This window comes from Patiria miniata, unplaced genomic scaffold, assembly GCF_015706575.1.
Source record: "Patiria miniata isolate m_02_andy unplaced genomic scaffold, ASM1570657v1 HiC_scaffold_16, whole genome shotgun sequence".
Taxonomy (NCBI): Eukaryota; Metazoa; Echinodermata; class Asteroidea; order Valvatida; family Asterinidae; genus Patiria; species Patiria miniata.
In genome coordinates this window covers 5,767,341-5,792,947 of record NW_024037054.1, presented here as the reverse complement: position 1 = coordinate 5,792,947, position 25,607 = coordinate 5,767,341, and the positions used below count along the sequence as shown (strand labels likewise).

Here is a 25,607-nt window from a genome sequence, read left to right as displayed (position 1 = left end):
GAGGGAAGTCAAGTGATTTCAATATGAGGCTAAAGACTAGACTGGTACATGTCCAACCATGGTCTAACTATTTGAAAAAGACTGACCTCTTCATTCAGGGGCATTAGTCTGGTGGCTGACCATTGAGAAACGTGTAGAAATAGAGACTAGTTCCCGGTTCATGCCATGCCACGTTTCTTTTGGCACAGTTGATTGATGCAGTACTGAAGCGGTGTTGGACTGGTAGTTTCACGTGCCAGTCTATTTTCTTGTATTGCATGTTTTCAATACCTTCAGTTTTGGGACTCTCATACACAGTATTGAGAGTCCCAAATTTTCGGACTCACTCTGAATGTGTGCCTAATGCCATGCTTGTATCATCAAAGGCAGAATCCCATCACCTTTCTGTCATGATAGTATACAATGTTTACTACAAAATAAGTATCACACTCAAGTTTTGCATTGACTTTATACACGCTTTTTGTATTTATTAAATATTTTTTTTGTAGAAATAGAAAATTCTGAATGCAACATACAACCATGCATAAATGTAGGTGGAGATTAATACAGGCATATACACGGTGACTTGGATCGGTAGCCATACACCAAATAAACTTCATGTAAATGTAAAAAATACAAATGTACATTACCCGATGGCAAATTTGCAAAATCAAATGCGACTTTATTAGAAAGCTAATGTTAAAATGATGATCAAAATGGGGAAGTGTTTGAAATAATCACTGCAAAAAAAATGCACACTAATTTGAGGGGTCATTATTATGAATCTGATCGTCTTATGATGACGTCATTTATAGACCTTTGGGAATGTTGTTAGCTACATTTTGATACCCTGTTTGCTACCAAAGACTGTAAATCGTCCAACATTGACAACGGTTTATGAAAAATGATGCAGTTTGAACATTTGAAAATTTAAAGAGTACGCAAGTGGAAATTGTTGCGTGACAATGTCACATTGCCCGGCCGACACGAATGGCAGGGAATACCGATCCCACAGTGCTTGCATGCTTGGGAGCACGCGAATTGAATTACCCGCGCTTTGTTCGGGCACTGTGCAGTCGATAGGGGCCAATTACGGGCATGTGTGGCTACGCTTACAATTTCTCCTCGCGTAATCTTTAAAATTGCAACTTTTAAAACTGCATCATTTTTCATAAACCTTTGTTAATCTTCGACGATTTACAATCGTTGGTAGCAAACAGGGTATCAAAATGTAGCTAACAACATTCCCCAAAGGTCTATATAAATGACGTCATCATAAGACGATCAGATTCAAAGTTATGAACCCTCAGATGAGTGTGAACATTCTTTTTTAGCAGTGTTTAGTAAGCAATAGGTGGTCATGCGTTCAATTCCCTACCAATAAACGCATTTTTCTCGAAGACTCTTCGGTATACGGTGCCTGTAGACAAATCTGGATACGCGATCACCGTACACTCACGAGACACCTTCAATGAAGTAACCATGTATGCATTGGTTGGCATGGGTGGCTAGTGCGAGTAAGGATGATTAGCCTCCCAAATTATTATTATTATTGTGCATACTATTGTACAAAGCAACTGCCCCGTAACAGATTTTTTGAACAATAGCTAGCACAATGCTTTCGCCATTGAAGGGGGCCTTCGTGATAGAAGTGTAGTGTGCTGGGAATGGTCCACACCATTAGGTGGTTTAAGAGGCAAAAAAAACACATTAAACATTTGATTCACATGATGCAGAATTTCATCAAAATGTGAAAATTAATTTGATAAAGGACTTAGACAAAATGTGAAATTTATGGCAATTGAAAATTTGCATCACTGCAGAAGTACAGCACATCCACAAAATGTGTTGTAACTGTATCCGCATAATTTGAATTTGCATATTTAAATAAGTCAATTTCTACTGTACACTCAAAAAGTTTCAGTTGGTACAATGTTCTCAACGAAACTGATTTTCGTCTTGCTATACTTCAAATCTTGCACGCTTGCTTACAGGTGCGTCTTGTTCAATGTCACTCAGTAATGCTCTGGCCTCCAACGATCCAGATGACCCAAGGTCCGTATCTGATTGGTTGATTTCATCACTGCTGTGTAACAAAGCACCTGATTGGTCAATGGCTGTTGGATCCGTGTCCAACAAGTGTTTCGATTGGCCAATAGCCCCCACAGTTGTTGTGTCGTCTAAGAGCCCCTCTGATTGGCCCAGGGTGCTATGAGCTGCTTCTAACAAGGCGTCTGATTGGGCAGTGTTATCCTCGGCGGGCAGGAGTCTGTCTGATTGGTTATGGCCGTCTTCAGACGATGCGTCGACGGTGAGACCCATCAAGGCATCCGATTGGCTGTTGAGTGTTGGGTCATTCTTTTGAACATCTATCTCCTCTTCCGATTGGTTGAGCCCGGATGTGATTGATTTGGGTTCTTCTAACAAACTGTCTGATTGGTCCATTTCTTCCTGCTCACTAGAAACAATCTGATGCATACATAGAGCATCCTCATCTGACCCGTGAACCTACAGATTGCGATAAATGGAAAATTAAGGGTTACTAAAGCGTTTGAAGAATTTTTGAATTGGTAAAGCAATACATGCCATAACCTTCATGTACATGTACTAAAACCGATCTGAACTCCCCTAATACTCTACAAAAATATTACGCTGCTTGAATTTTCGAACGTTTCAGTTCATTGCGAATAATTTCAGGTTTTCCAAAATGGCTCAAATGACCCGACCATAAATTGCGAACGCAAAACTGAAACAGATATGACCTAAATGAAATGATGGACAAACTGACCCAAAAATTACAAACACAAAACCGACCCGACCCGAAGTCGGTTTCAGGTCGAAGTTTTTGGAGTGAATAGTGTCGTGCAAACCCGACTAGAAATCGACCCGACCCGAAGTCGGTTTCGGGTCGGGTCGGTTTCTAGTCAGGTTTGCATGATACTATTCACTCCAAATTTGGTTTTCCTATTGTGTCCACCATATCTGAAAATGCTTGAAGGGGCATGATTATTGACTCCCAAAAAACAAAGTCTTAACGGTGTCATATTAGTTATCACACAGTTCAAAGCTGAAAACATCTGCACATAAAGGAATTACATTTCAAAATTTTATTTCAGGAGTTCCTAGATCTGGCTAATACTCACCTCCTGGCAATGTTGGTTGATCTGAGAGAGAAGCCTAGCTGTCTCTGGGGTGAGTGAGTCTGAGATGAACGTTGTGCCGTCGCTCAGTTGGGTCTCCACCTGCGAGATGAAACTCCCTCCCTCTAACGACGATAAAAACGAGAAAAACTTTAAGACTGGGCCGTCCCTTTTGGCAAAGAGGCAGTTTTGATGTGAAGCCAATTTGAAAATGTGTCTGACACGTCTGTGTGATTTCACAATAATCAAATAATATCTGCATTTGGCGACTTGAGGGCCTACTTATGCTTCAGAGCTCCCCTAACAAATGAATAATGGAGTTAATTTTAAGAGAGACCTACCCTCACCCCCCCCCCCCTTAAAAGATGACCAAACAAACAAACAGCAAACAAAAACAAGTGCGAGTGCACAGTAAGCTCTGGCTGTCTTCCATGAAAGTCTAAAACGTTGACCAGAGATTGTGCGTACAAGCCCAGGCTGCGCCATCCCACGTGCCCTCGAGGCCTCCCACGGGAAAAATCACGCTGCATTAATCTGTCCCTAAAAATTGACCATAATAAGCCCCCTAAGTCTCCCATAAAATACTGCATTTTTTTTTCGCACAGAATTATAGCCCACTGTATACCCAGGCATGCAACTGGGAATTTAGAAAAAACGAGGAAAACTCCGAACCACAAAAGACTTTGTACAGTGTTTGTCAGTTTGTAATGGCATTCTTGAGAAGTAAAAAAAACGAGGAAATCAGCGGATCCGAGGAAAAGTTGCATGCCTGATACCGCGAGACTAAAACATTGCTGCACATATCTTGCCACCATTGACAAAATTTTCACAAACAACTTCACGAAATGTTACAAACAATGTTTGTGAAGTATTTCATTTCTGTTTTGATTTTCTTTTTTGAAAAGTAAAATTAGGTATTTTATGGGAAACTTAGGGGTCAATTTTGGGTCAATTTTCCGGGGGACAGACCTACCAACCGACCGACCACGGAGTGACATGTAGAAGCCCCTGCCATAGCTTAAAAACAAACAAACAAACAGGAGAAATCTGAATCAGCTTACCGTCGGCATTCTGGGTTAAAGTGACCGTGACTGACTGGGTCTGAGGGCTGATCTTGGAATCATCCTCCTGGTCCTCTGCCGAATCCCACAACTGGTTCCCGAAGGACATCTGAGCTGAGGTCAGTGAGGAGGGTGGGGGCTCCGTAATGGCACGGGCATCGGTAATCTGAGGCAAGCCAGAAGATATATCAATAGGTTGAAGTTCACCCGCCTCTCACAAGCAACTTGTTAATAATGGCCAAAAATAAAATATAGTATAGTTTTCCTCAGTTGAAAATTCGTCAAGAAAACAAAAAATTGAAATTGTTGATGAGGAGGTAAATATTTCATAAGTGGTCTCTACGTGTAAAAAACAAACTTCTCAGAGTTTTTATTTTTGCCATCATGTGTGCACACTCAAAACTTCCTGTTCTATTCATTTCATAAAGATCAAAAATGGAGAAATTACATTCATATGAGCTGGGCAAGAGATTTCAAACTATAAACAACAATGTAAGTCTTAGTTTGTTGAAAAGTGAAGTTTGTTGAAAATAAAAAAAATAACATGAAAGAGTTCAGTGTTCTTCCCATTAACCCAAACTCCCTAGGCCTTTTTTGCTAGGATGTAGCCTCAATCCTGCAAAATCTTCAAATTGGCCTCATGGAAAAAATAGCATATAGCCTTAATCCTGCAAATTTCTCCATTTCTTTCTTGAATATGGTCCATGGAGGGGTGACCACTGCCTGAATCCTGCAAAATCCTGCGGCAGTGACTGTCAATATGTTGAGGCTTGGTCAGTGACATCCTGGAGCAGTACGGACGATTTTATAATCCAGGCCTATGTTTATGCAAGGCTGAGCAAAAACTACACAAGGTCTGGCCCAAGACCTTGACAAAGTGCATCCTACGAAATCAGTAACGCACTTTTGTAGCCTCAACCCTCCAAATTCCTCCACTTTGGCAAAGAGGATTTTGAAGGATTTAGGGCAGTCAGGGTTAATAAGGATTGACCGCCAAGCAATTTTTTTGAGACTGGACTTCAAAACTGCGGGGAGGGAGGGGGGGGGGGCAGACCAGAAAATTCATTGACTTACTGTGATTGGAACAATGGCCTCTAATTCTCCTCTCTCGATCGCTGCTATCGCCAGCAAAACGTGGTTCTTGATGTCGTTGATGGTCGGGAAGTAGAACAGATTGTGCTTCTCGGGGATGCTGGCTCCGGAAAACATGGTGCGGATCACATGGGCCCTGCAGAATGGCAGAAGTATAGATAGGGTAATATGTGCCATCTTACAGCCATGTGGTTGCGAAGGCCGATTTCTAAAGGTTACGTAATACTTTATTTCGAATGAAACATCATGCACACAGACATGCTGATGTTCGTGGGTGAATTCTTCGAAAATCAATTTCTCCCGTTTGGAAGACTGTATCATGCAACTTTCAGGGTTTGTTTCCCTTGTAATGATGCAAAAATGTGCTAAAAATCATTCTGATATGTTCAGTATTTTTCTTTAAAATTGGAAAATTAGACTTGGTAAGTCCATTTTTCAAAGCTGTAACACTAGTGTTTGCAATATCTGACAATCTTTTCAAGCCTCACGAATATTTATGAGGTTCCTATCCATTAGGCCAAAAAAAAAAAGTCTCTGGTTTCTGGTATGCGCGCGCGTCGCCGTAGCCATGCGCGTCGGCAAAATGAAAAAGTTTTTTTTTCAATACAAGATGATGTTTCAAAACCGCCAAACTCACTGGTTTGACTGGAATTCTGCTGCTGCACAATTTTAACGTGTTTTTAGAAGGGGTTATGATCGAGAATAAGATTTGTGTGGCCTCTCTGGACTCCCATATATTTGCACTAAGTTTAGTCGGGCACCATTTGCAGTCATCAGCCGACATTTGAAGCCAAAAAAAAAAAAAAACCAGGTAAAAAAAAAAAAAAAGCCGCGTCGCCGCACCACTTTTGGGCCAAGCTCCATACCAGAAACCGAAGACTTTTTTTTTGGCCTTATGGTGTGCAGTAATAAATTGCACTATCGCCACCTTCACAAATTATTAATTAATTAATTAGCACTTTTGTTGCTTGAAACGAAAATAATGCACAAAATTACAAATGATGGACTCTACCTCTAAGCTTATCTATGTTACCGTGGAGTGTCATGGCCTAGCTGTTAAGAGCACCGGACTCATGTTCTGGTATTTCAGAGGCAACAGTGACGTGGGTTCGAGCCCGGGCCCGGACACTTGTGCCCTTAAGCAAGGCACTTAACCATTATTGCTTCGTCCTTCGGATGGGAAGTTAAGCCGGAAGTCCCGTGTGTTAAGGAGTAACGCACGTAAAAGAACCCAGTAACACTTATCGCTAAGAGAAGGGCGTTTGTCCCGGTGTTTCTGGCCTCCTAGTTATGCTCCCCTGTGGAAGTCCTTAGGAGAAGAACCAACCAAGTACCAAGTAGTACCCAAAGGAACCAAATATAAAGGCCAGGCTGTTTTCTAACCTTAAAATCTGCCTGATGATGTAAGCGTTTATTTCCCCGTTGGCGACTAATTCCTGTATCTTGTCGCAAAGCTCCGGGTGTAACCGGGACCTGGCCGTGGCGTCAAAGTTCACTGGATCCTTCTTGATTTGGTATTCGGGGGTCCGGTGGTACTGGTGGGCAGCGTTGGTCGGAAGCTGAACATAATATCTTTGAAGATTAAGAAAGAAAAAAAAATTATACAGAACTACTTGAGCGATCCTGTACTGGGTCATTCAAACTACTCAGGGAACTTCTCCAAACTGACCTTTCCACCCCTGGGATTTCGTCCACGCCTACTTCTTTCATGACTTGGAACACTTTATCCATTTGTCGCTTGAGGGTCATCTTGTCTGCTTCCAGCGAAACCTCAACCTGGAAGTCTGGAAACTTCCGCACTTTCTTGACGTAAATTCTACCAAAATTGAAAAAAAAAATGACTCAATACATTTCAATAAAGTGAGTTTGGTAAATGTTCATAATTAAAAAAAATTATATATATATATGCCAAAACCAGGCAACTGTCCCATTCAAAGAATAAGAATTTGTTAAGATATCACATAATGAAGACATGTACATCCAATATTCCTATTTCTTCTGTCTATTTTTGTGGAACATTCAACACAATTTTTACAACTTCGCACCGGGATTACTTTTGCCGAAAATTTCGATTTTCGCAAAAGACAACATTTTCCAGCCAACTTCTGATATACAGCCAAACGCCACAAATACTGATTCGCAGGAGTCATTTCAACAGTATTTGTACGATATTTCTTGCCGAAACCTCATATGTTCAATACTTTGAGGTGTGCACTGGAGCGTATATTGTAGAACAATAGGCCGTGCACAACGGCCAATTAAAAATCAACACACGGTCCGCCTCCTCAGACTTCACAGACTTTGTTGTTTTGCCAAGTACGAAAGACAAGAGGGATTAGCGTCACCCGGAGGCGAGTTGAGGCACGCTTGACATTTTTCCCCGTCAGCCGTGCCCGTGTATAAAAACAGCCAATGCGTGTTATCACGTCAGCCGACGCGAACTGGTTAATAAACTTGAGGATATATAATGATAAATGCGAGGGATGTAGCAATACCTTGCAGGGCATGTACAGGCCTCCTTACTAGCTTTCTTGGGACTCTCACTCGCTCTTTTGTGAGGGCCTCCTTTCCGTCGAGGGCCGTACTGACATTCCATGACAATAGCTCGACTCCCTGCAAGTACCATACAAAGAGGAGTCAGTTCAACTGAAGTAGGGCTGTAAATTTTCTGTTGATTTATTTCTTTCTGTCCTTTCATCTTTACCGTATCCCAATAATTTTAGACTCGCCAGCCGGGCTACTCTAGGAATAGTTTGACTAGCCCGCCGCTGTTTTGACTAGCATTTGGCTAGCGGGCTACTGCTAAAGTCGAACCCTGAGAAAAGAAAAGAATTTTCTGTCGGAAGAACGGATAAAGAGAGTTTTTTTCAAAGCATGAATGTCTGTGGTTGTCTTCTCAACTTCTCTCCCTAAATAATTTATATACTGTGTTAATTCTCTGCCCATTTCTGCTTACAAATTACACTGCCATGGACACACAAGGTATCCTACACAATCCTACAAATTCATCAAATAAAATTCAGCCACGGCCAAATCCAATCCGCTGTAGATTTAATGTTGGCCTCTTTTCCTCTAGATTTTCTCTATCACATGAGTTTTACCCAAGGAAATTAAACATTCTCATTAAAAACAGCTTTTTGTCATTGATTTGGTATTATTTATACTTGTCACTCAGCAATTTTTTGTGCTGTAATGAACTTTGACGTTCCATTTTATTGCTCATAAACTGTTGCTTGTGAGAGGACTTGTGACTGGACTTGTGATGGACTTCTGTTGGACTTGATTATAACACTTGCAATTTTTGACAACCAAATGAGTTTGAATATTTGTCAATGTACATGCATTCTTTCATCAGGTACATGTTAACTCTTTTGCCTTGGCAACTCACCCAAATTAAGGAATGGTATCCCATCGTACGGTACGTAGTTGGACTTCCACATGAGACGCTTGGACTCGCGGGCCGTGCTGGGCGACTGTCTGGTACCCCACGTCGTTCCCGTCTGTTGCCTGTGGTAGGTCAGCAAGAATTCCAGCTCCACCTCGCTTTCCACATAGCCCCGGTAGGAATTGCCAATTTCCTGCAAACAAATTGCAGAATTTCATACTGTATGTGAAATTTCATCAGAATTTCATCATTTGGCTGGTAAGCTCATATGGAGATCCTTACGTCCATGTGGAAGAAAGGATCACTTTCTTCCACATATTTTACTCTGTTGGGACTCTGATCTTGCTTGCTCAGCCTTTTGTACAAAAAGTTGTTTATCGCAGAATAATAGTGACTAATGTCATTGACTAACACTAACTTAAAAAAATCCATTGGATGATCTCCTGCTTCTAGTTTACTATTTAATTTCCAAGATTTGCTTCCAGGCCTGTAATTCAAGTAGTCTGAGTATCACCTGTTGTCCCTGCAGCCCTGTCTCTGGTCCAACGTCTGATATATCTAAACATGCAAACTTATGCGACCTACGCCCTAGCCAATCGGAGTCGACTTTACTTAATCGTGACGTCTTTCATTCAGAAGTCCTTAATTGGTCAATTTGGAGGCAGTGTTTGTGTAATACACCAACAGCCGGGCATAGAGATCTATAAAACCTACACATGACACTGGCTCTAAGCTTGGCACATCGCATAACATATCGTTACAGAGCGCCTGACCACATCCTTTGTTTGCTCAATTTACAACGTAAAAGAATAATAGATGTGGTGTCTAGGTTTTATTTGTAGATGTCCATGACGTGACAACAGGTATATAACTGAAGACCCGATACAGAAAGCGCACGCTGAATGGTCACAATCTCGAGGTCAAGACGCAGTCTTTATTGCATAATTAATCGCCGAATCTGCTCGCATATCATAAACCCTTGCTTTGGAAGGGTCTATTGCATAGACTTTAATTTAAAGGGAATGTACATCATTGGCTTTTGCTGTAATTTTCAGAAATGAACTATTTGAGGGGTTAGTATAATAGATCAAATATTGTTTTACTGACATGTTTGAAGTTTTGTGTTCAAAAATGCTGGAAAAACCAAGCAAAACAAAAATGTTCAAGTAGTCTGGCTCCCTGACTCCACTAAAGATGAAATGGATCAATTTATATAGATGCCGGAAAATTGTAAGGTAAGGGAACTAGTCTAGCTGGTCTGCACCCGTTCATGAACATGTAACCAATAGCAAACAAAATTTGGACTGAAAAAATGGTAAATTTGGAGCAGTAGTTCAAAAATAGTTAGGTTTTTCCAACGGTGGTCGGTCGACCATTGTTGGAAATTTATACAAAATACCACTTTTCTTGAAAATGACTTCACACCAGGTGCCATAATTTTACAGGATGATTTAGACTGCCATTTATCAACATCCTAGTAAGGCATTTCGTAAATATTTGATAGTTTTGTTTTACAATGTTTGCAGATGTTGTATATTCCCTTTAAGCCCCAAGGAAAATAATACATGTAGTTGCTCTTTCATGCCTTCCTAAAGGCTGTAATAAGATACTCCAAAGTCTCTTGGAGGACTTGTAAGAATTTGGGGCAAGTTTTAGTTCCAAGTGATTATAATCACCAACCTCACAGTCTTTGAGTCGGGTGGCCCAGGTCGGGCAATTGGGTGGGACCTCTCTCAGCTCCACTACTGCCTGTTTGGGCTGCTCAACGCCAGACCTCCTGGCAGCCTCAGCTGTGGCATCCTGGCCAGTTAAGGAATCTACCGCGATGGCACTGTCTCTTGGAGGTTGGGCACTGGCCGATGTGATGGTGGAATCTAGACACAGGACATGGGAACAAGAGGGTTAGTCTGAGTATCACCTGTTGTCCAACGGAAGCCTCTCGGTCTCCGGTTTAACATCTGATATGCAAATTTCATGCAACCCCGCACGCCAGCCAATTGAAGTCATCATAACATCATTTCTTGACGAATCTGGACTAAGCTGTTGATTGGTCCATTTGGATGTCATGTTTTTGTAATACAACAACGGGCGTAGAGATCTAATAAAACCGACACTGGCTTTCAAAACGGGTTACCGAAGACCCGATATAGAAGGCGCCCGCTGAATGGTCAGAATTTCGAGGTCAAGACGCGGTCTAGTTGCATAATTAATCGCCGAATCTGCTCGCAAGGGGATATTCCATAATCTAGAGGAGGGTTGGCGCAGTGGTAATTTTCTCCAGAGTTGCCGTCCAGTCCTGACGAGCCAATCACCAGTCATGATCCAGCCTCCAAGATATTCAATTGTACATGTTCCATCACAAATGAGTCAGACATGAGTTAAAAAAAAACAACCCAGAGGTTTGAGGCAATTTACCCTGATTTCTTGTTTGGGCAGTTGTGGCCGGCTGATCGATGACGATGTGGAAAACAGAGCCTGCCTTGTCTTCTGTGTCTGCATTTAAGGAAAACTCAATCACACCGGACTCAGGAGCCCAAGAACTCTTGACAATCTCCATTGGCACCACTGGCTGTAAAAAGACAAACATAGTTTTTAAATTCCAAAATTAAGTTTGGTGTTGCCGCCATGGCATAGAACACACTTTTCTTGGTCCAGAAAGCTTTGTTCGTTAGCTTTTCATTGATATATTATTTATATCTCTTCAGTCACGGATGACTGAGCACCATTGATTTCAAAACAGAGGCCAGTAAACCCATGTTTCTAAGTTTGCTGAATAAAATTTAATCATGGAAACATGATATTTCATTTATACTCAAACACTTTCCAGATGTCTTTCTCCCTCCCCATTAAACAAATAATCCACTGCGACTGCAAACTTTTTTGGACAGCTCATTTCACAGTTGACAGCTTCAATCATCACCTATTCAGCAAACTTGGAAACAGGGGTTTATAGAGCCACTCTGATAGCGTTCAAGTTCATAACTTTTACATATTAACCCATTACTTTTGGATAATTACCTTTATTTTGATATACCCTGTAGAGCCTCGCAGAGTTTGGAATATGATGAATAATAGACAGATACAGGGAAAATTCCTACATTTCTTATGTCATGATCTACCATGATTACCTTATCACAACTGGCGTCCCGTTGTTTAGATGCAGATTCTTCTAAGTCGCCTTGTTCATCACCAAGATTAACCTCTGTTGCCATGGCACCAGCCTTAGCAACATCTTCCGTGACGCCCTCTGTTGGGAGGTCCTCACTGACTGCGTTCTTCCCAGGTTTCTGCTCGGTTCCTGTTCCCTTGACCTCAAGATTGACCTTGGCGTCTTCTGAGCTATCCTGCATTTCTTCTTCATTTTCTGCCGATCCATCCTGCTTTGAGTAGTTGACACAGGTAGGCTCCAACCCACCAGTTTCCATGGTGATAAAGATGCGAGACGACAAAATTATGCAGCCTCATTACCTGCAAGCAATTTTTGGTATGAAGCAAAAGGATGATTTTTATTAAACGACTGAAAAAGTAGGCCTACATATGTGCACCAATGTGTATTTTAATAATGACAGAAACCTTCCTCAAACATGAAAGCTCAAGCTTGAAAGTTTTTACCATGTCTATTGTTTAAAAGTAAAAGTGAAGTTTAGGACACCTTAGCCCTAGTCTATGGGCAGTATGGCCCGCACTGCACTGGAGTAGACTCTCCCCAGCAATATGGCAGCATACATGTACACAGTCTACTCTCATGACTCCAGTGCGGGCCACAGACGGAATATACGGAAATACAGTTTTGCCCACCGAGTTGTTAACACATGGAACAGTCTGCCAGAGGAAGTGGTCCAAGCTCCATCTCTCATTTCTTTTAAAAGCAGCCTCAATCATGTTTGGAAATTCCACAGCTGGAAATTCACCCCAAGATATTTATTTCTATACCTCTAGCCCCGTAAATGTGGCCAATTTACTGGACTACATGTACCTCCGTAAATAAAGGCCACACTTCCACCATGTACAAAAACATGTCGAACTTTGTCAAATTTTGATTTTCACAAATAGGCTTAGTTTGAACTTTAGGCTAATCAGAAAGTGCTGCCTTTTTCAGAATCAGATGTCTAATTTTCGTGAAATTTTATGTTGAAATTTTGATACGAAAAAGGTGTGCAAACGAATCTGGAAATTTCACGAAAAATAGACATCTGAAAAAGGCAGTACTTTCTGATTAGCCTATAAAGAGGGTGAGTAGGCCTATGCTTCTAAAGCAAAAATAAACTACAAGTACAAGTACAAGCCTAAGCCTAAATGGGAAAATCAAAATTTGACAAAGTTCGACATGTTTTTGTACATGGTGGAAGTGTGGCTTTTATTATTACGGAAGTAGTCCAGTAAATTGGCCACATTTATGGGGCTATGTTTCAGAAAGTGGCATTTCAGACAAAGGTATTTCGTCTATCAAAGGGCATTTCATGCATTTCCAAAAGCCAGAGTGCTGACCCCCGAAAAATCACCATGCTAGAAAGTAGAAGGCTGACGGAGAGAAGCCTTCTAATTCTAGAAGTAGGGCCATGTTATCTCATCAACTTCATTTCTCTTCTATATTGATTCTATTCTTCAACCACATGCCCTTTTTAAGGGCAAGATTCTCTCCATCCCAGTCCATGCCATGCCTGAAATTTTTCCCTCGTCATCATCGCCATTTTTCATGTTGCTGACCGAATCCAAGGCATCGAAGACCGTCTCGAAATGCGATAAATATTCATCTTTCTGAAAACCGCCAAAGACTACATTTCAAACTAGACACAATGGAATGCAGTAGCTAGTATAGGGAAAGTCGATATGATCAGCAGTTCGAAGATACCCGGCATTTATTTTGAGGATAAACATCTGATAACGAGTCACTTACCTCGTCCTGAAAATCATGTCTGCGTATTATTAATGCGTAGCCGAAAAGAAATAGTCTGGCGCCATTCCTTCACGCATCCGTAAAATACGTTGAAATACTACGTACATGCAGCGCAGGGGTAGGGTTTCAGTCGCTGAGTTTCACACTCACAAAAAGGCAAACGCATGATGGCGCTGTTCATATATTTTTGGGTTTTTTTCCCAAATGTATTTTTCAAGATAATTCAGAAATCACTATATATATTGAAGATTCATTGAAAAAAAGGACGCGACTGTTCACGTCCGAAAAAAACAAGCTCTTAATGGTCTCTTTTCTTTTCTAGTCACATGACTTTTGTACAAGTCATAATAAGGGAGGGTGGCTTAACCCCCGCCCCCCCCCCCAAAAATGTCAAACTTCATGAAGTTCCCTGAATAACATCATTGCTCAATATTGCAAATCTCCAAACTGTCCACCCCCAACCCCAACACCCCCTGAACATTCTTGGAAAAACCCCAGCCAACGTACCCCCTTTGGAAAATCCAAGACTCGCCACTATAAATGCCAAATACACACGTACATGTTGATAAGATACTTATAACATACAGAGTATAATCTACAATCACAGAAGACAGGACTTCATTGAATATGAACAATTTTATTTTCAATATAGAGGGTCAAGTATATGAACTTTGCCAAATCTCAGTCTTACATTCTCTCAAAAGGGAGGAACCTATACAATTCTTTTTCAAGTTATCTGGCCCACTAACGCTGAATTTAGATGTGAACTATTTTGGTGAATCGCTTGTCAGCTTTATACATCATTGATGATTCCAGAATGAAGTTATCAGCATTGAATACAAAATTGACAAATTTCTGATTTCAAACTGGTTGGGGGCCTAGTCGCCTGTAATTGACTGAGCCTCAGGCGAGGGCCATGATCGGCGATTTTCAACCAGACTTTTAAAACTGCTCCACCACACTTTTATTCCCATTTGTATATTCCTTTATTGCCAAAAAGTGTAAAACCGTCCAAAAATTGACAAAAATTCTGACAATCTTTTGTTCCGGCGGAATCATCATGGTTGAACTCAGTGTAAAAATCATAATCCAAAGAAGAAATTATTGCAATTGCTGTGACTTTTTTATGGTATAACACCTCTGAGTGTGTTGGGGTGTACTACACACAATACCAAGATATGTTTGGTTATGTCAAGAAAGCACAACAGATTTTTGAGCAAAAATTACAAATTTGGTATTCATACTAGACTTTTTCAGTACCAGTACACACATTTGTCTAGAAGAGGTGGATCTGTCGCACAACCCAAGGTGCTAAAGGATTGACTCGGTCAAGTAATCCTCTAAACTATCAAACCATTACAAGCAAGTTTAAACCGTTTAAGAATCCCCCTTTCCCAAAAGGTTGTATTTGCCATCAACGTTTTTCACACTGCAAACAATTCAAGTTGCATTCTTGTCTAATTCAATCAATCCATTTTTATTTAAAACAAGTTTTTATTAATTTAAAAACAAGTGACTCTTTTTGTACAGCTAATTCACTATTCTCGAAGCCAAGTGTTTGAGAAACCGGTGTTGTCTGGGGACGGGCGGGTATCATGCGACAGACATCGTCTTCAGGTTGGATATACACTTGTTGAGAATGTCCTTCTCCTGTGAGCAAAACACAAAAACAACTTGATTATTACCTTATCAAATCAGGAATGTTTTGACAGATTTTCAGAGGAAAAAGTGTGGAAATTTTCAAAGGGAAAAGTGTACAGTGCCGTGGCCTCGTGATCTGGAGTATTGAATTCGCGGTCTGTGGGTAATTCTGCAGGTTGTGGGTTCGAGTCCAGCCTGGGGTTATGGTACGTGTGCCCTTAGGAAAGGCACTTTTCTCCACCCGGGAGAACATGGGTACCTGTGAGGGCAGAGATGGTTATTGTCGTTGATTTAAGCTGCTTTGCGCCAAAATGGCAGCATGGAGCTGTATACTCCCCAGGGAGCTGAGATTGTCTTTGGAATGTTTCATTGACCCAATGAGCAGGGTAATAATGATGTAGCGCCTTGAGCACCGATTCTGCTGGATAAGTGCGCTTTATAAAAACACACATTTTAAAATGTGTGCTTATTTATCCTACCTGCTGAGGGGTGATGCTCTTGACGACGTTCTGTTCGATCCAGCGTACCATGTGAGATTGCTCCAGCCGCTTGTGCATGTTGTCCAGCTCAACTTGGTAGTCCTACGACAAACAAAACAAATAAATAAATCGTTTTTGTTTTTTTACCTTAATGCAATGCCACAGTTGTATCCTGCTGCTTTCGGAGACCAGGGACTCTGAGGCAGTTTGGCCTTGAGACTTTTGACCTGATGGATCTTGCTACACTGGGCAGGCTTGTCATTTTAGACAAGTGTTGCATGTTGCTGCTTTTGGCAGGGTTTCTAGCCAAAATACCCTGGAGGGGTAGGGTAGTCCCACATGTGTGTCTCTTTTACTATTTTAAAATTACTTTGTTAAAGCATGGTGGCAAATTTTGATGCATGGCGGGTGCCTCAGAAAGCATGGCCATATTTTTATAGGTTGTAGAACACGAAGATGACATTAGTCAATGATTTTGGTTTTGTTTTTCCCCCTTAAAGGGAATGTACATCATTGGCTTTTGCTGTAATTTTCAGAAATGAACTATTTGAGGGGTTAGTATAATAGATAAAATATTGTTAACACTGACATGTTAGAAGTTTTGTGTTCGAAAATGCTGAAAAAAAACCAAGAAAAACAAAAATGTTGAAGTAGTCTGGTTCCTTGACTCCGCTAAAGATAAAATGGATCAATTTATAAATGCCGGAAAATTGTAAGGTAAGGGAACCAGTCTAGCTGGCCTGCACCCGTTCATGAACATGTAACCAATAGCAAACAAAATTTGGACTGAAAAAAGTGTAAAGTTGGAGCAGTAGTTGAAAAATAGTTAGGTTTTTCAACAGTGGTCGGCCGACCACCGTTGGAAATGTATACAAAATACCATTTTCTTGAAAATGACTTCACACCAGGTGCCATAATTTTACAGGCTGCTTTAGACTGTCATTTACCAACATCCTAGTAAGGTATTTCGTAAAAACTTGGTAATTTTATTTTTCGATGTTTGCAAATGTTATATATTCCCTTTAAACTCACCAGTCTCTTCTTGACCTCTTCGTTGACCTTGTTCAACCTTTCTTGGTACTCTATCTCCATCTGCATGGCTACATTTTCCTTGAGTGTAAATTTGGAGATAAAAGAATTACATCTTAACAAATTATTCATAACTACTTGAGACAATTTACTCATCCCTATTGATGAAGAACCCGACATTAACAGCCGTTTAAAACACCAGTCAGCGCTGTTTAAAACTGGTCGTGTGACACTGCGCTCTGCGTCATATGCGTGAGAACCACTTACATGATCTCCATTTAAGGAGAATGACATATTGAGCTAGCCATGCATCCCGACGCACACCTAAGAAGTGGCCTGAACATTGAATAAAATTGTTGAACAAAACATTGTCGGAATGTCATCAATTTGTTGTCAGTTTTAAAATTTTGGGAAATAAAGGAATTTATTTTCCTTTTTGGAGGCCGCCTCCAAAAAAAAAAAAAAAACACCCAAAAAATGATAAATTCTAAACAGTTGCATCTAGCCCATATAAAGCTGGTATGTCATTTCCTGAGTCCAAGTGGAGGCCATTTAAAAAAAAGCCCGGTCGGGCGGCCATATTGGAGGGAAAAAAGAAAAAAGGGCCTCCTCCTTCCTTTTTTTTTAAAAAAAGGCAGGACGCTAAACATGTTTTTCTTTTCTTGGCCTAATGGTAAGTAGAGTCAAAATATTCATGTTAAACATGTTCCATGTATTTTATTAACGCTAAATACAAGAAAAAGTTAGCTTTTCGAGGTGAAAATTTTTTCTTTCTTAATTTAAACAGCATGCGGCTTCAAAAAAAAAAAAAAAATGGCGGGGACGATTACATTTTTTTTTTTACTTGGCCAAATAGCTCTTCCCCAAGTATCGGCGACTAGGCCCCTAACCAGTTTTAAACCAGATAGTTATCACAAATTGGTCACAATCCTGAAACAAATAGGTTTATTGCAGATAAACTTTTCCCCCAATTTATCTCGGGATATCTATTGAGATCACCCCTTACTTTCCGGGCATCAAAGAGGTAATGGCGGCCTTCCAGTCTCCACTGTTCTTTCTTCTCTTCCTCCACCGCGTTGCTCAGGACAGACATAGTCTCAGCTTTGTCCGTGTTTGCCTGGTCAAGTTGCGCCTGTGTGTCAAAAATATAAGAATGAATGAACGGATCAAGGAATTACACAAGAGAACAAGTTATAGTCAACCTTGAAGTCTGAAAATTGGATGAAAGGTCTGAAAATTGCATTTCTTTCTATAATGATATCTTTTCTCTCAGATTGAATGAAGTATTTCTTTGTTATTCAAAAAGTATGATTTCTGATTAACGCTCTTGCTGTCTGAACAGTCACAGACAGTCAAAAAGACTGAGACCTGATCAAAGGCAAAGTTCACCACCAGGCGTGTTCAACACGGCGGAGCTCTCATAATCAGCGTTTTCGAAACGACGGGCCTTGGCTTCGTCTTAATGACATTTTAGGCCCCGACTTCGGGGACTCCAGCTACATTTTGGTGCCTGTTATGCTTCAGGAACATTCAATCGGTTGATATGAAGACAAAAGTTGGAATACTTTTGTTTAGTTTGCCTCTCAGTGATTCAGAGGGAGGAGGCGAAGCCGAAACCGAAGCTGAAGCAAAGGTTTCGAAAAGCCCCCTAGACCTTTATCATCCTGCCACCATTTCAGTCATGTTTCCTGTCTCCAATAACAGTACCGAATGATAATTTTTTGTGTGCAAAAAAGGAACCAGACTATTTTTCCTTCCAGCTGCTTTGGTAACGTTGATTTGAATGCGGACAAAAATCAAGATGGCCGCAACATGATAATGGTCTATTGTTATTCAGGCCACTCACGGTTCCTTGAATATTTACCTGGATTTTCTTGTCGCTCCAGGCGGCAATGCCCGGTCCAAACTTCTTGATTCCGTAGACCAGTAACGTCAAAGCCACGAAAGCGTGGACAGTCTCCGGGCCCATTATGTAGATCTCTTTGTTGAGAAGGTACATGATCAATCCTCCTCCGAACACATATGGTCCTAGGGGAAAGAAAATTAAAATGAGTCTCACATGTCAAATATTTAATATCCTACCCTAACGTACCTGAATCCATCAAAATCCACACTCCTGTTTTGGAGGATTTCGGCAGATTCAGGATACCTCCGTATTGAAAATGTTGGGGGATTTTGATGGATTCGGGACAGTAAGCCTAGCGGCACTGCAGGACTTTGATGGATTCAGGATCTCAACAGGGCCTACTCAACACTTTACATTTTGTAACTCCTTGGCTACATGTTTGGGGTGTAGGAGGTATACGTACTACACTGGTGGATTCTGATGGACTCACTGGTGGATTCTGATGGACTCAGGACACCAACTTTTTGTTTGCATGACAAAATCGGTGGATTTTGGCAGATTCGGGATACTTTCTAATAAACACCAGATTCAAGGAGTTGAGGTTAACCGTAACTTTCCTCAATCCTCCTCAATCCTATAGGTGGTTTTGGAGGATTTTGGAGGATTGAACTTTGGCCAAAAAGTGTCAGTTGATTTTGGAGGATGCTGTAGTGGTACGCTGTACTCTGAATGTTTAGCCATGCATACTTGAGCCCTGCATTATGCTTGATATCATCTGCACTGCTTCTGAATGTCACTCAATGTCACCGGCACTGCCTCAACCCATTAACAGTGATTGTTGGAGGATTTCGCCCCTTTGGGTAGGATCCATCCTCAATCCTGCTAAATTCTCTAGCATATGTGATGCAATCAAGCTAAATGAGTCGTTTGTCGACCCTGGTCAATTTTATTTTTTACAGATTTGAAAACAGCACAATCTCAGCATTACTGCTGTGAAAACCGCGTGCTGATACCATCTTTAGTTAAAAAATTATGGAAGTCTGAACATCAAGAGATGTGATGAAGTGATGTGATGAAGTGGCCCTAGTTTGGCCTGTATCTCCTAATGAAATTTCCCGACAAACTACTCATTTAGCTTGATTGCATCACATATAGCCTCAATCCTCCAAATTCCCCCACTTTGGCAAAGAGGATTTGGAAGGATTCAGGGCGGTTAGGGTTAACGGTCGGGTGATCGGGTGCCCAGTTCCGATGCACAGCCCTAGTTCAAGACCTGCAAACATACCTGTGACGCCGGTTTTCTTCTCGAAGAACTTGAACCACTCCTCTGGGACTAAGCCAAGGCGTAGCTGGCCGCCATACTCTGGGAGCTTCTTGGGCATGAGCTGCTGCTGGCTGGTGTGGAACAGAAGCTTGGGGGCTGCGGCCACACTGTGGAACATTCCAAGCAAATGTTGAGTACAATCATAGTCTAGACAGTGCCTCAACATATCATGCAAGTATCAAGTCAGAGAACAGCCAGCGTGTGATAGTCCTTACGATCTGTCACCAAATGGTTCGTATTTCTATTCAAATGGGACAGAAAAAACGATGTGCACTTACCAGGGGGTGGCAGTTCGCAGCACCGCTGCTGATAAAATGGAACCTGCAAGGGCAAAGAATATCACAGATTTAGGATCCATCGGTACATGATACATCGATATTACTTGATTACTCTCAATGTGATATTGATAGATCGTCGATATCATTTTTTAAAAATCATATTGAAAATCAAAAATTCAATATGAGCAAATAATATCAGAAAAAAAAGATAGCCGATGTGTCTCTGTGTGAGGGAACGTGGTTGGACCACTGAAAAACAAAGCAAATAAAAATGTTTGTAAAAAAAAATATCTGTAAAATGCAAAAAAACACCACCACCCAACGAGATACCGAAGCAATGTTTTTGCAAGGAAGGAATTCCCCTGTCATGCCTGTCCAGTAATGGTACACTCCTCGCATGCGCAGTAGTTTAGTAAGTATGTCTGTATGTAGATCTCGGCTTTTCTTGAACAAGATGGCGGCCAATACTAAATCATCAAACTCATCGTACTTTTTTTTTTTCGTAGGCTAGTTTTTGCTTAAAAAACCCTTTTGTAAACAATTCTAACTTAGTTAGGCCTACGTTAAAAATTTTATGCAGAAACTGAGAAAGCCGCAAAGCGTTCGTTTTTATGGGTGTCGGACGCTTCGCCCCATTTCCACGTCGCCCCATGTCACTTCGCCCCTAACCACTTCGCCCCATCCCCACTTCGCCCCATCCCCACATCGCCCCATCTCCGCTTCGCCCCATCCCCACTTCGCCCCATCCCCGCTTCGCCCCATCCCCACTTCGCCCCATCCCCACTTCGCCCCAGTAGTATGAAAAAGGTGAAGGCTCGGGGTGCAGACCAAATAAAACTGCCAAAGACCCCAGATAATAAATGCTCCCAATTCTAGAAACTTAAGAAAAAAACAAACTCTTTGATGAGGTGCTCGAGACACAGATGAGAGAAATGATGGCTCTATCCCATTCAGAGACGCCTCTCCTATTGGCTCGACAGGCTTGTGAATAAAATCATCAGCCGCTGGATTCAAAAGAATCCGTAGGTATGGGTCAGTGAGTTAAAAGGAACTCACTGCCTTGAGGAAAATGTTCCGTCAAAATTTGTCTGATATGTGACACTTACAACTTCATTTAGATGAGATTGGTTACTCCAACAGTGAAATTAGGATGTCAAAGGTATTGTCGTTCTCAGATAAGTGGGAGACGGGTTGGTACAGCCGGGTTGGGAACAAAGTTTGATCTTTTACTTTAAGCTTTTTTCTCGGTAGGGGAAGAGCCTATAGCTTGAGAGGTTGGTTATGAATTGTTCATTTGGTGATGGGCTAATTCTTTCCGTTGGTTAGCAATTAGTGAATCTGTTGAAATTGTTTTTTAAGCCAAAAAAAAAGATGAGATTTTTTTTTTTGCATGTAACGGCTGGGGCGAAGTGGGGGTGGGGCGAAGTGGGGATGGGGCGAAGTGGGAATGGGGCGAAGTTGGAATGGGGCGAAGTGGGGATGGGGCGATGTGGGAATGGGGCGATGTGGGGATGGGGCGAAGTGGTTAGGGGCGAAGTGACATGGGGCGACGTGGAAATGGGGCGAAGTGTCCGACATTCGTTTTTATAATTTCTAATTTGTTGCCCCTCGGCTGACGACTCGACTGTTGACGCCTAGCCTGTTGACGCCAGTTGACGCTTGTTCAACTTGTTCAAGTTGTTGACGCATTTGACAAGTTTGAGGACCCGATGTTAGTGCTAGAACACATGGGGTGCCTTTTCTAGTTACTACTTCAAGAAGTAATTAATTGTGTTCACCCAAGTTTGCCCTTAACCGGTAACCACTTTGCCCCATTGCAATTTCGCCCCATCGCTTCTTTGCCCCATTACCGATGACACGGCGTTCTGACATGGGGCTTGGGGCGAAGTGACTGAACTGTAGTCTGTAGCTTAGGCGGCCCAAGTTACCGGCCCTTTTTAAACATCATTTTGCAAGTCTTGGTCATCAATATGAAAACATAAATTTCAAATGTGCACGACACAATATTTGAGGAAAGTAATACACAACAATATAATTAGAAAAAGAGTACCATTTCTTAAGGCAAGTCGAGAAATCATCGTGATAATCTTTGCTCGTACTCCGAGCCTTTCGACCGGCGACTACAACACAAGATGGCGCTGAGTGTAGTGTGACGAATTCTGATTGGCGTACTATGAATGAAACAAATGGGCAATCATTTGCAGTTTTGTTGTCTAAAATTGGTAAAATAAAATAATAGAAGAAATAAATTTTAAATGTTCATTCTTCAAAGTGTTTTAAAATTATTAATGCATTTGTACAATTGTTATTTAAAGTGTTTTACTGCTTTTGGGCATATTCATTTTGACCAATAGAAAGTAAGATTTAATAGTGTGGCCCCTGGTAGCAATTTTTTTTTCTGTACCACATATTCGCTATGAGTTATTTTCTTTCAAAAGAGGGCGCGCTACACAAACAGTAGTGGTGGTCAATAAACTTGCGGAAAACTCATGCCGCCGATAGTCTTAAAAAAAAATAGCTCCATGGTCTAATGATCGCCATTTATAATTAGCTTCTTGTCACTGATAATACTTAAAAAAAAAAAATCAAAAACGGAAGCCTTCAAAAAGTGGCTCGTCTGCTTCATCCGAAATTTAAACTGAATCTAATGTGAAAAACAAACATTAGAAACAAACGAGTTTCTCCATACGATATCTTTACCTTTTAATAAATGATCAACTTCAAATATATCTGTGTAATATCACTTTTTTAAAAATGCGACAATAATTTTTTAAAGAATGTTAGAAATATATACACACCATAATTCATTGATCCATTTACAACTTCAAATACAGGGCGAGTCAAAAAAACGAAACCCAAATGTCGGGACTATTTTTTTATTGAAATTCTGCATGTAGCACTTTAAAAATTTAGGATATGAAAGCCCAATTCATAAGCTTTCTTTTAATACAAGAATCATTCAAATCACTCACGTACTTTTCAAGTTACGGAATTTTAAACACAACCATCGTTTTAAGGTTCTGTCCACGGATCACAAAAAAACGGCGTGCGTTCTTTCAGCAAAACGCAAACAATTCACACACATCCCCCTATGTTATTTGTTTTCGTTTTGCTGAAAGAACACTTACCTTCTTGTGAACACTACTTTTTTAGTGGTTGTGTTTAAACTTCCGTAACTTGAAAAGTACATGAGTGATTTGAATGATTCTTGTACTAAAAGAAAGCTTATGAATTGGGCTTTCATATCCTAGATTTTAAAAATTCTACATGCAGAACTGCCCTAAAACAATGGTCCCAACATTTGGTGTTTTTTTTACACACCCTGTATATCTGTGTAACATCAATTTAAAAATAAAATACGAAAATCAATTTTAAACAATGTTCAAAATATATACACACCAGAATTGTACAAAACAAAATCGAAACTTTTTTTTAACAATTTCTTCCCCATGAACGGTCTAAAAAAAAAAAATATAAAAAAATCCTTAAAATTTGCATCCAATCTTTTTTTTTTGAAGTTTGATAAGAATGGAAAGTTTGAAATTTGAAATGAAGACAGAAATCGGCAGAAAAAAAAACGGACAGAAAACGTAAATTGGATGTAACATTTTTTTTTAACTTGGCCTAAAAAATACACTACAAATATTTCTACCTATTTGTATATTAACCACACACTGCATTCCTTACTGTTGCGACTTTGCGTTTAATTTGGTAAACGTTTAGCAAATATTTTAAATACCGTTTAAACGCTCAGTAGAAATTTCAGAAAGGCCGACTCCTGCCCAGTGCCTATTTTATGCCTGACCAATGTAATTGACATGATAATCAAAGATTGACATAATGTATAGCGGGTAAAGGATGAAAAAGTAAAAACTGAACTCATGTACCCCGAATATATTTAAAAACTACTTTGCTTCTACGGTTACCGTATACATGTACTTTAAATTATTTATGCTATACACTCAGGGTGACTCAAAAAAGGAACTTGAAACATTTGCCTTTTTTTTTCGGTCCTTCTGATTTGAGGCGTGCGATCGCACCCCCACGCCATCACACGCCTAAAAGCTTCCCGAGAAGTGCTAATAATCGCACGCCTGAATCCCTCTGTACCGCACACCTCGGCATACATTTACAGCATAATTATACATCTGTGAGCTCTTGAAATGGCTTTACTGAAAATTAAGATGACTATTATAAAAAAAAATACTAGATTGTTCAGTCCCAGTTTGGACCACAGAATCACACACCCAGAAAAATCCAGGTGTACCTTTTTCCACACGCCTGTGATTTTCAAATCAGAAAGACTCTGTGATGTGTTTTTTTTTGTATCAGATTACAGCTGAGAGTTTTTTCTTTCAAATACTGAAAGGTAATGCCATTGGAATGGACCAAAAAAGGAGTTGTGTTACATAATTGGCATTTTCTCAGCAACCCAATGTGCAGTTTTCATGATTTTTTCAGTAATTGAAAGAAACTCTCAGCTTTAATCTGATATCCAAAACATAAAAATTCACTTTACAGGGAATGTACAACATTTGCCTTTGCTGCAATTTTTGGAGAATTAGTATGTTATAGCAAATATATTGTTAAACTGACTTGTTTCACTTTTTGGGCTTGTGGATGCTGGAAAAACCAAGAAAACCAATCATGCTCTTGTAGTCTGGTTCCCTGACCCCACTTAAGATGAAACGAAGCAACTTATAGACATTGGTAAATTGTAAGGTCAGAGAATCAGTCTAGATGGCTTGTACCCCTACACAGGTGTGTAATCAATTGCAAAGAAAATGCGGAATAACTAAATACGAACAATTTGGAGCAGTTTTTTAGAACAGCCAGTTTTTTCCAACGCTGGTCGGCTGACCAGCGTTGGAAAAAAACATTTTTTCTTGAAAATGTCAGCACACCAGGAGCCACGATTTTACAGGATGCTTGTCACTAACTCTCATTCCCTAACAATCCAGTAAGGTATTTTGTGATAATTTGATCATTTTGTTTTTTGACATTTGCAAATGTTGTATCTTCCCTTTAATCAATTATTAAATTATGTACAGTTTTTTCTTTGTTAACTTGTTAACGGCAGCAATGGGTTGAGCGGGCCCCCAACCCCATGCTGTAATTTTTGGCAACCACTTTTTTGGGGGACCTAAATTTGTTTTGGCCCCCCCCCAAAATTGTGTTTTTGATCCGCCCTTGTACGCAAGACCACGGGCGTCATAATTGGGGAAGTGCAAGGCCCCCCCCCCCCCCCCCCGGAAAACAGAAAAAAAAAGAAACAAAAAGAGAGGAAAAAATAAAAAAAAGACTAAAAAGAGGTGCGAAGTCATATTGCCGTTAATTTGATGGGGGGGGGGGGAGGGGTAGGGCAAATGCTCCCCTGCTCACGCTCGGAAAAATGATAAATTGAGAATATTATGAAAAAGTTCAGGAATTTTGGGGAAAATTTGCTTTGCCCCACC

General features: G+C 40.6%; 2 protein-coding genes across 3 annotated transcripts; both read right to left on the bottom strand.

The window, feature by feature from the left end:
* Positions 1 to 1,547: 1,547 nt before the first annotated feature.
* On the bottom strand, positions 1,548 to 13,646 carry LOC119722765 (calcium-responsive transcription factor-like). Of its 2 annotated transcripts, none has more exons than XM_038193068.1 (12): positions 13,555 to 13,646; positions 11,786 to 12,125; positions 11,073 to 11,226; positions 10,338 to 10,531; positions 8,661 to 8,850; positions 7,768 to 7,885; positions 6,942 to 7,088; positions 6,656 to 6,844; positions 5,255 to 5,408; positions 4,181 to 4,346; positions 3,123 to 3,244; positions 1,548 to 2,487 (listed from the first exon to the last, which is right to left on the bottom strand). In XM_038193068.1, exons 2-12 carry the CDS (start codon positions 12,080 to 12,082, stop codon positions 1,942 to 1,944), a joined length of 2,277 nt encoding a protein of 758 aa, XP_038048996.1. In that variant the 5' UTR covers positions 12,083 to 12,125; positions 13,555 to 13,646; the 3' UTR covers positions 1,548 to 1,941. The 2 variants fall into 2 exon arrangements, with proteins under 2 accessions (XP_038048996.1, XP_038048997.1); XM_038193069.1 differs by lacking the exon at positions 13,555 to 13,646 and adding an exon at positions 13,319 to 13,548.
* Positions 13,647 to 14,521: 875 nt separating this feature from the next.
* Positions 14,522 to 22,317, bottom strand: LOC119722763 (ATP synthase F(0) complex subunit B1, mitochondrial-like). Its single transcript, XM_038193067.1, has 8 exons — positions 22,202 to 22,317; positions 20,152 to 20,194; positions 19,835 to 19,980; positions 18,568 to 18,731; positions 17,710 to 17,835; positions 16,707 to 16,784; positions 15,675 to 15,776; positions 14,522 to 15,204 (listed from the first exon to the last, which is right to left on the bottom strand). The coding sequence occupies exons 1-8, from the start codon at positions 22,227 to 22,229 to the stop codon at positions 15,148 to 15,150; spliced, it is 744 nt and encodes a 247-aa protein (XP_038048995.1). The 5' UTR covers positions 22,230 to 22,317; the 3' UTR covers positions 14,522 to 15,147.
* Positions 22,318 to 25,607: the final 3,290 nt, after the last annotated feature.

Coding starts and splice junctions, on each gene's coding strand:
- LOC119722765 (XM_038193068.1), bottom strand. CDS start 12,082: ATGGAAACTGGTGGGTTGGAGCCTACCTGTGTCAACTACTCAAAGCAG. Junction 11,227..11,785: donor GGGACGCCAGTTGTGATAAG/GTAATCATGGTA, acceptor GTCTTTTTACAG/CCAGTGGTGCCAATGGAGAT. Junction 6,845..6,941: donor GAAATCCCAGGGGTGGAAAG/GTCAGTTTGGAG, acceptor TAATCTTCAAAG/ATATTATGTTCAGCTTCCGA.
- LOC119722763 (XM_038193067.1), bottom strand. CDS start 22,229: ATGATTTCTCGACTTGCCTTAAGAAATG. Junction 20,195..22,201: donor TCGACTTGCCTTAAGAAATG/GTACTCTTTTTC, acceptor TTGCCCTTGCAG/GTTCCATTTTATCAGCAGCG. Junction 17,836..18,567: donor GGAGCGACAAGAAAATCCAG/GTAAATATTCAA, acceptor TTTGACACACAG/GCGCAACTTGACCAGGCAAA.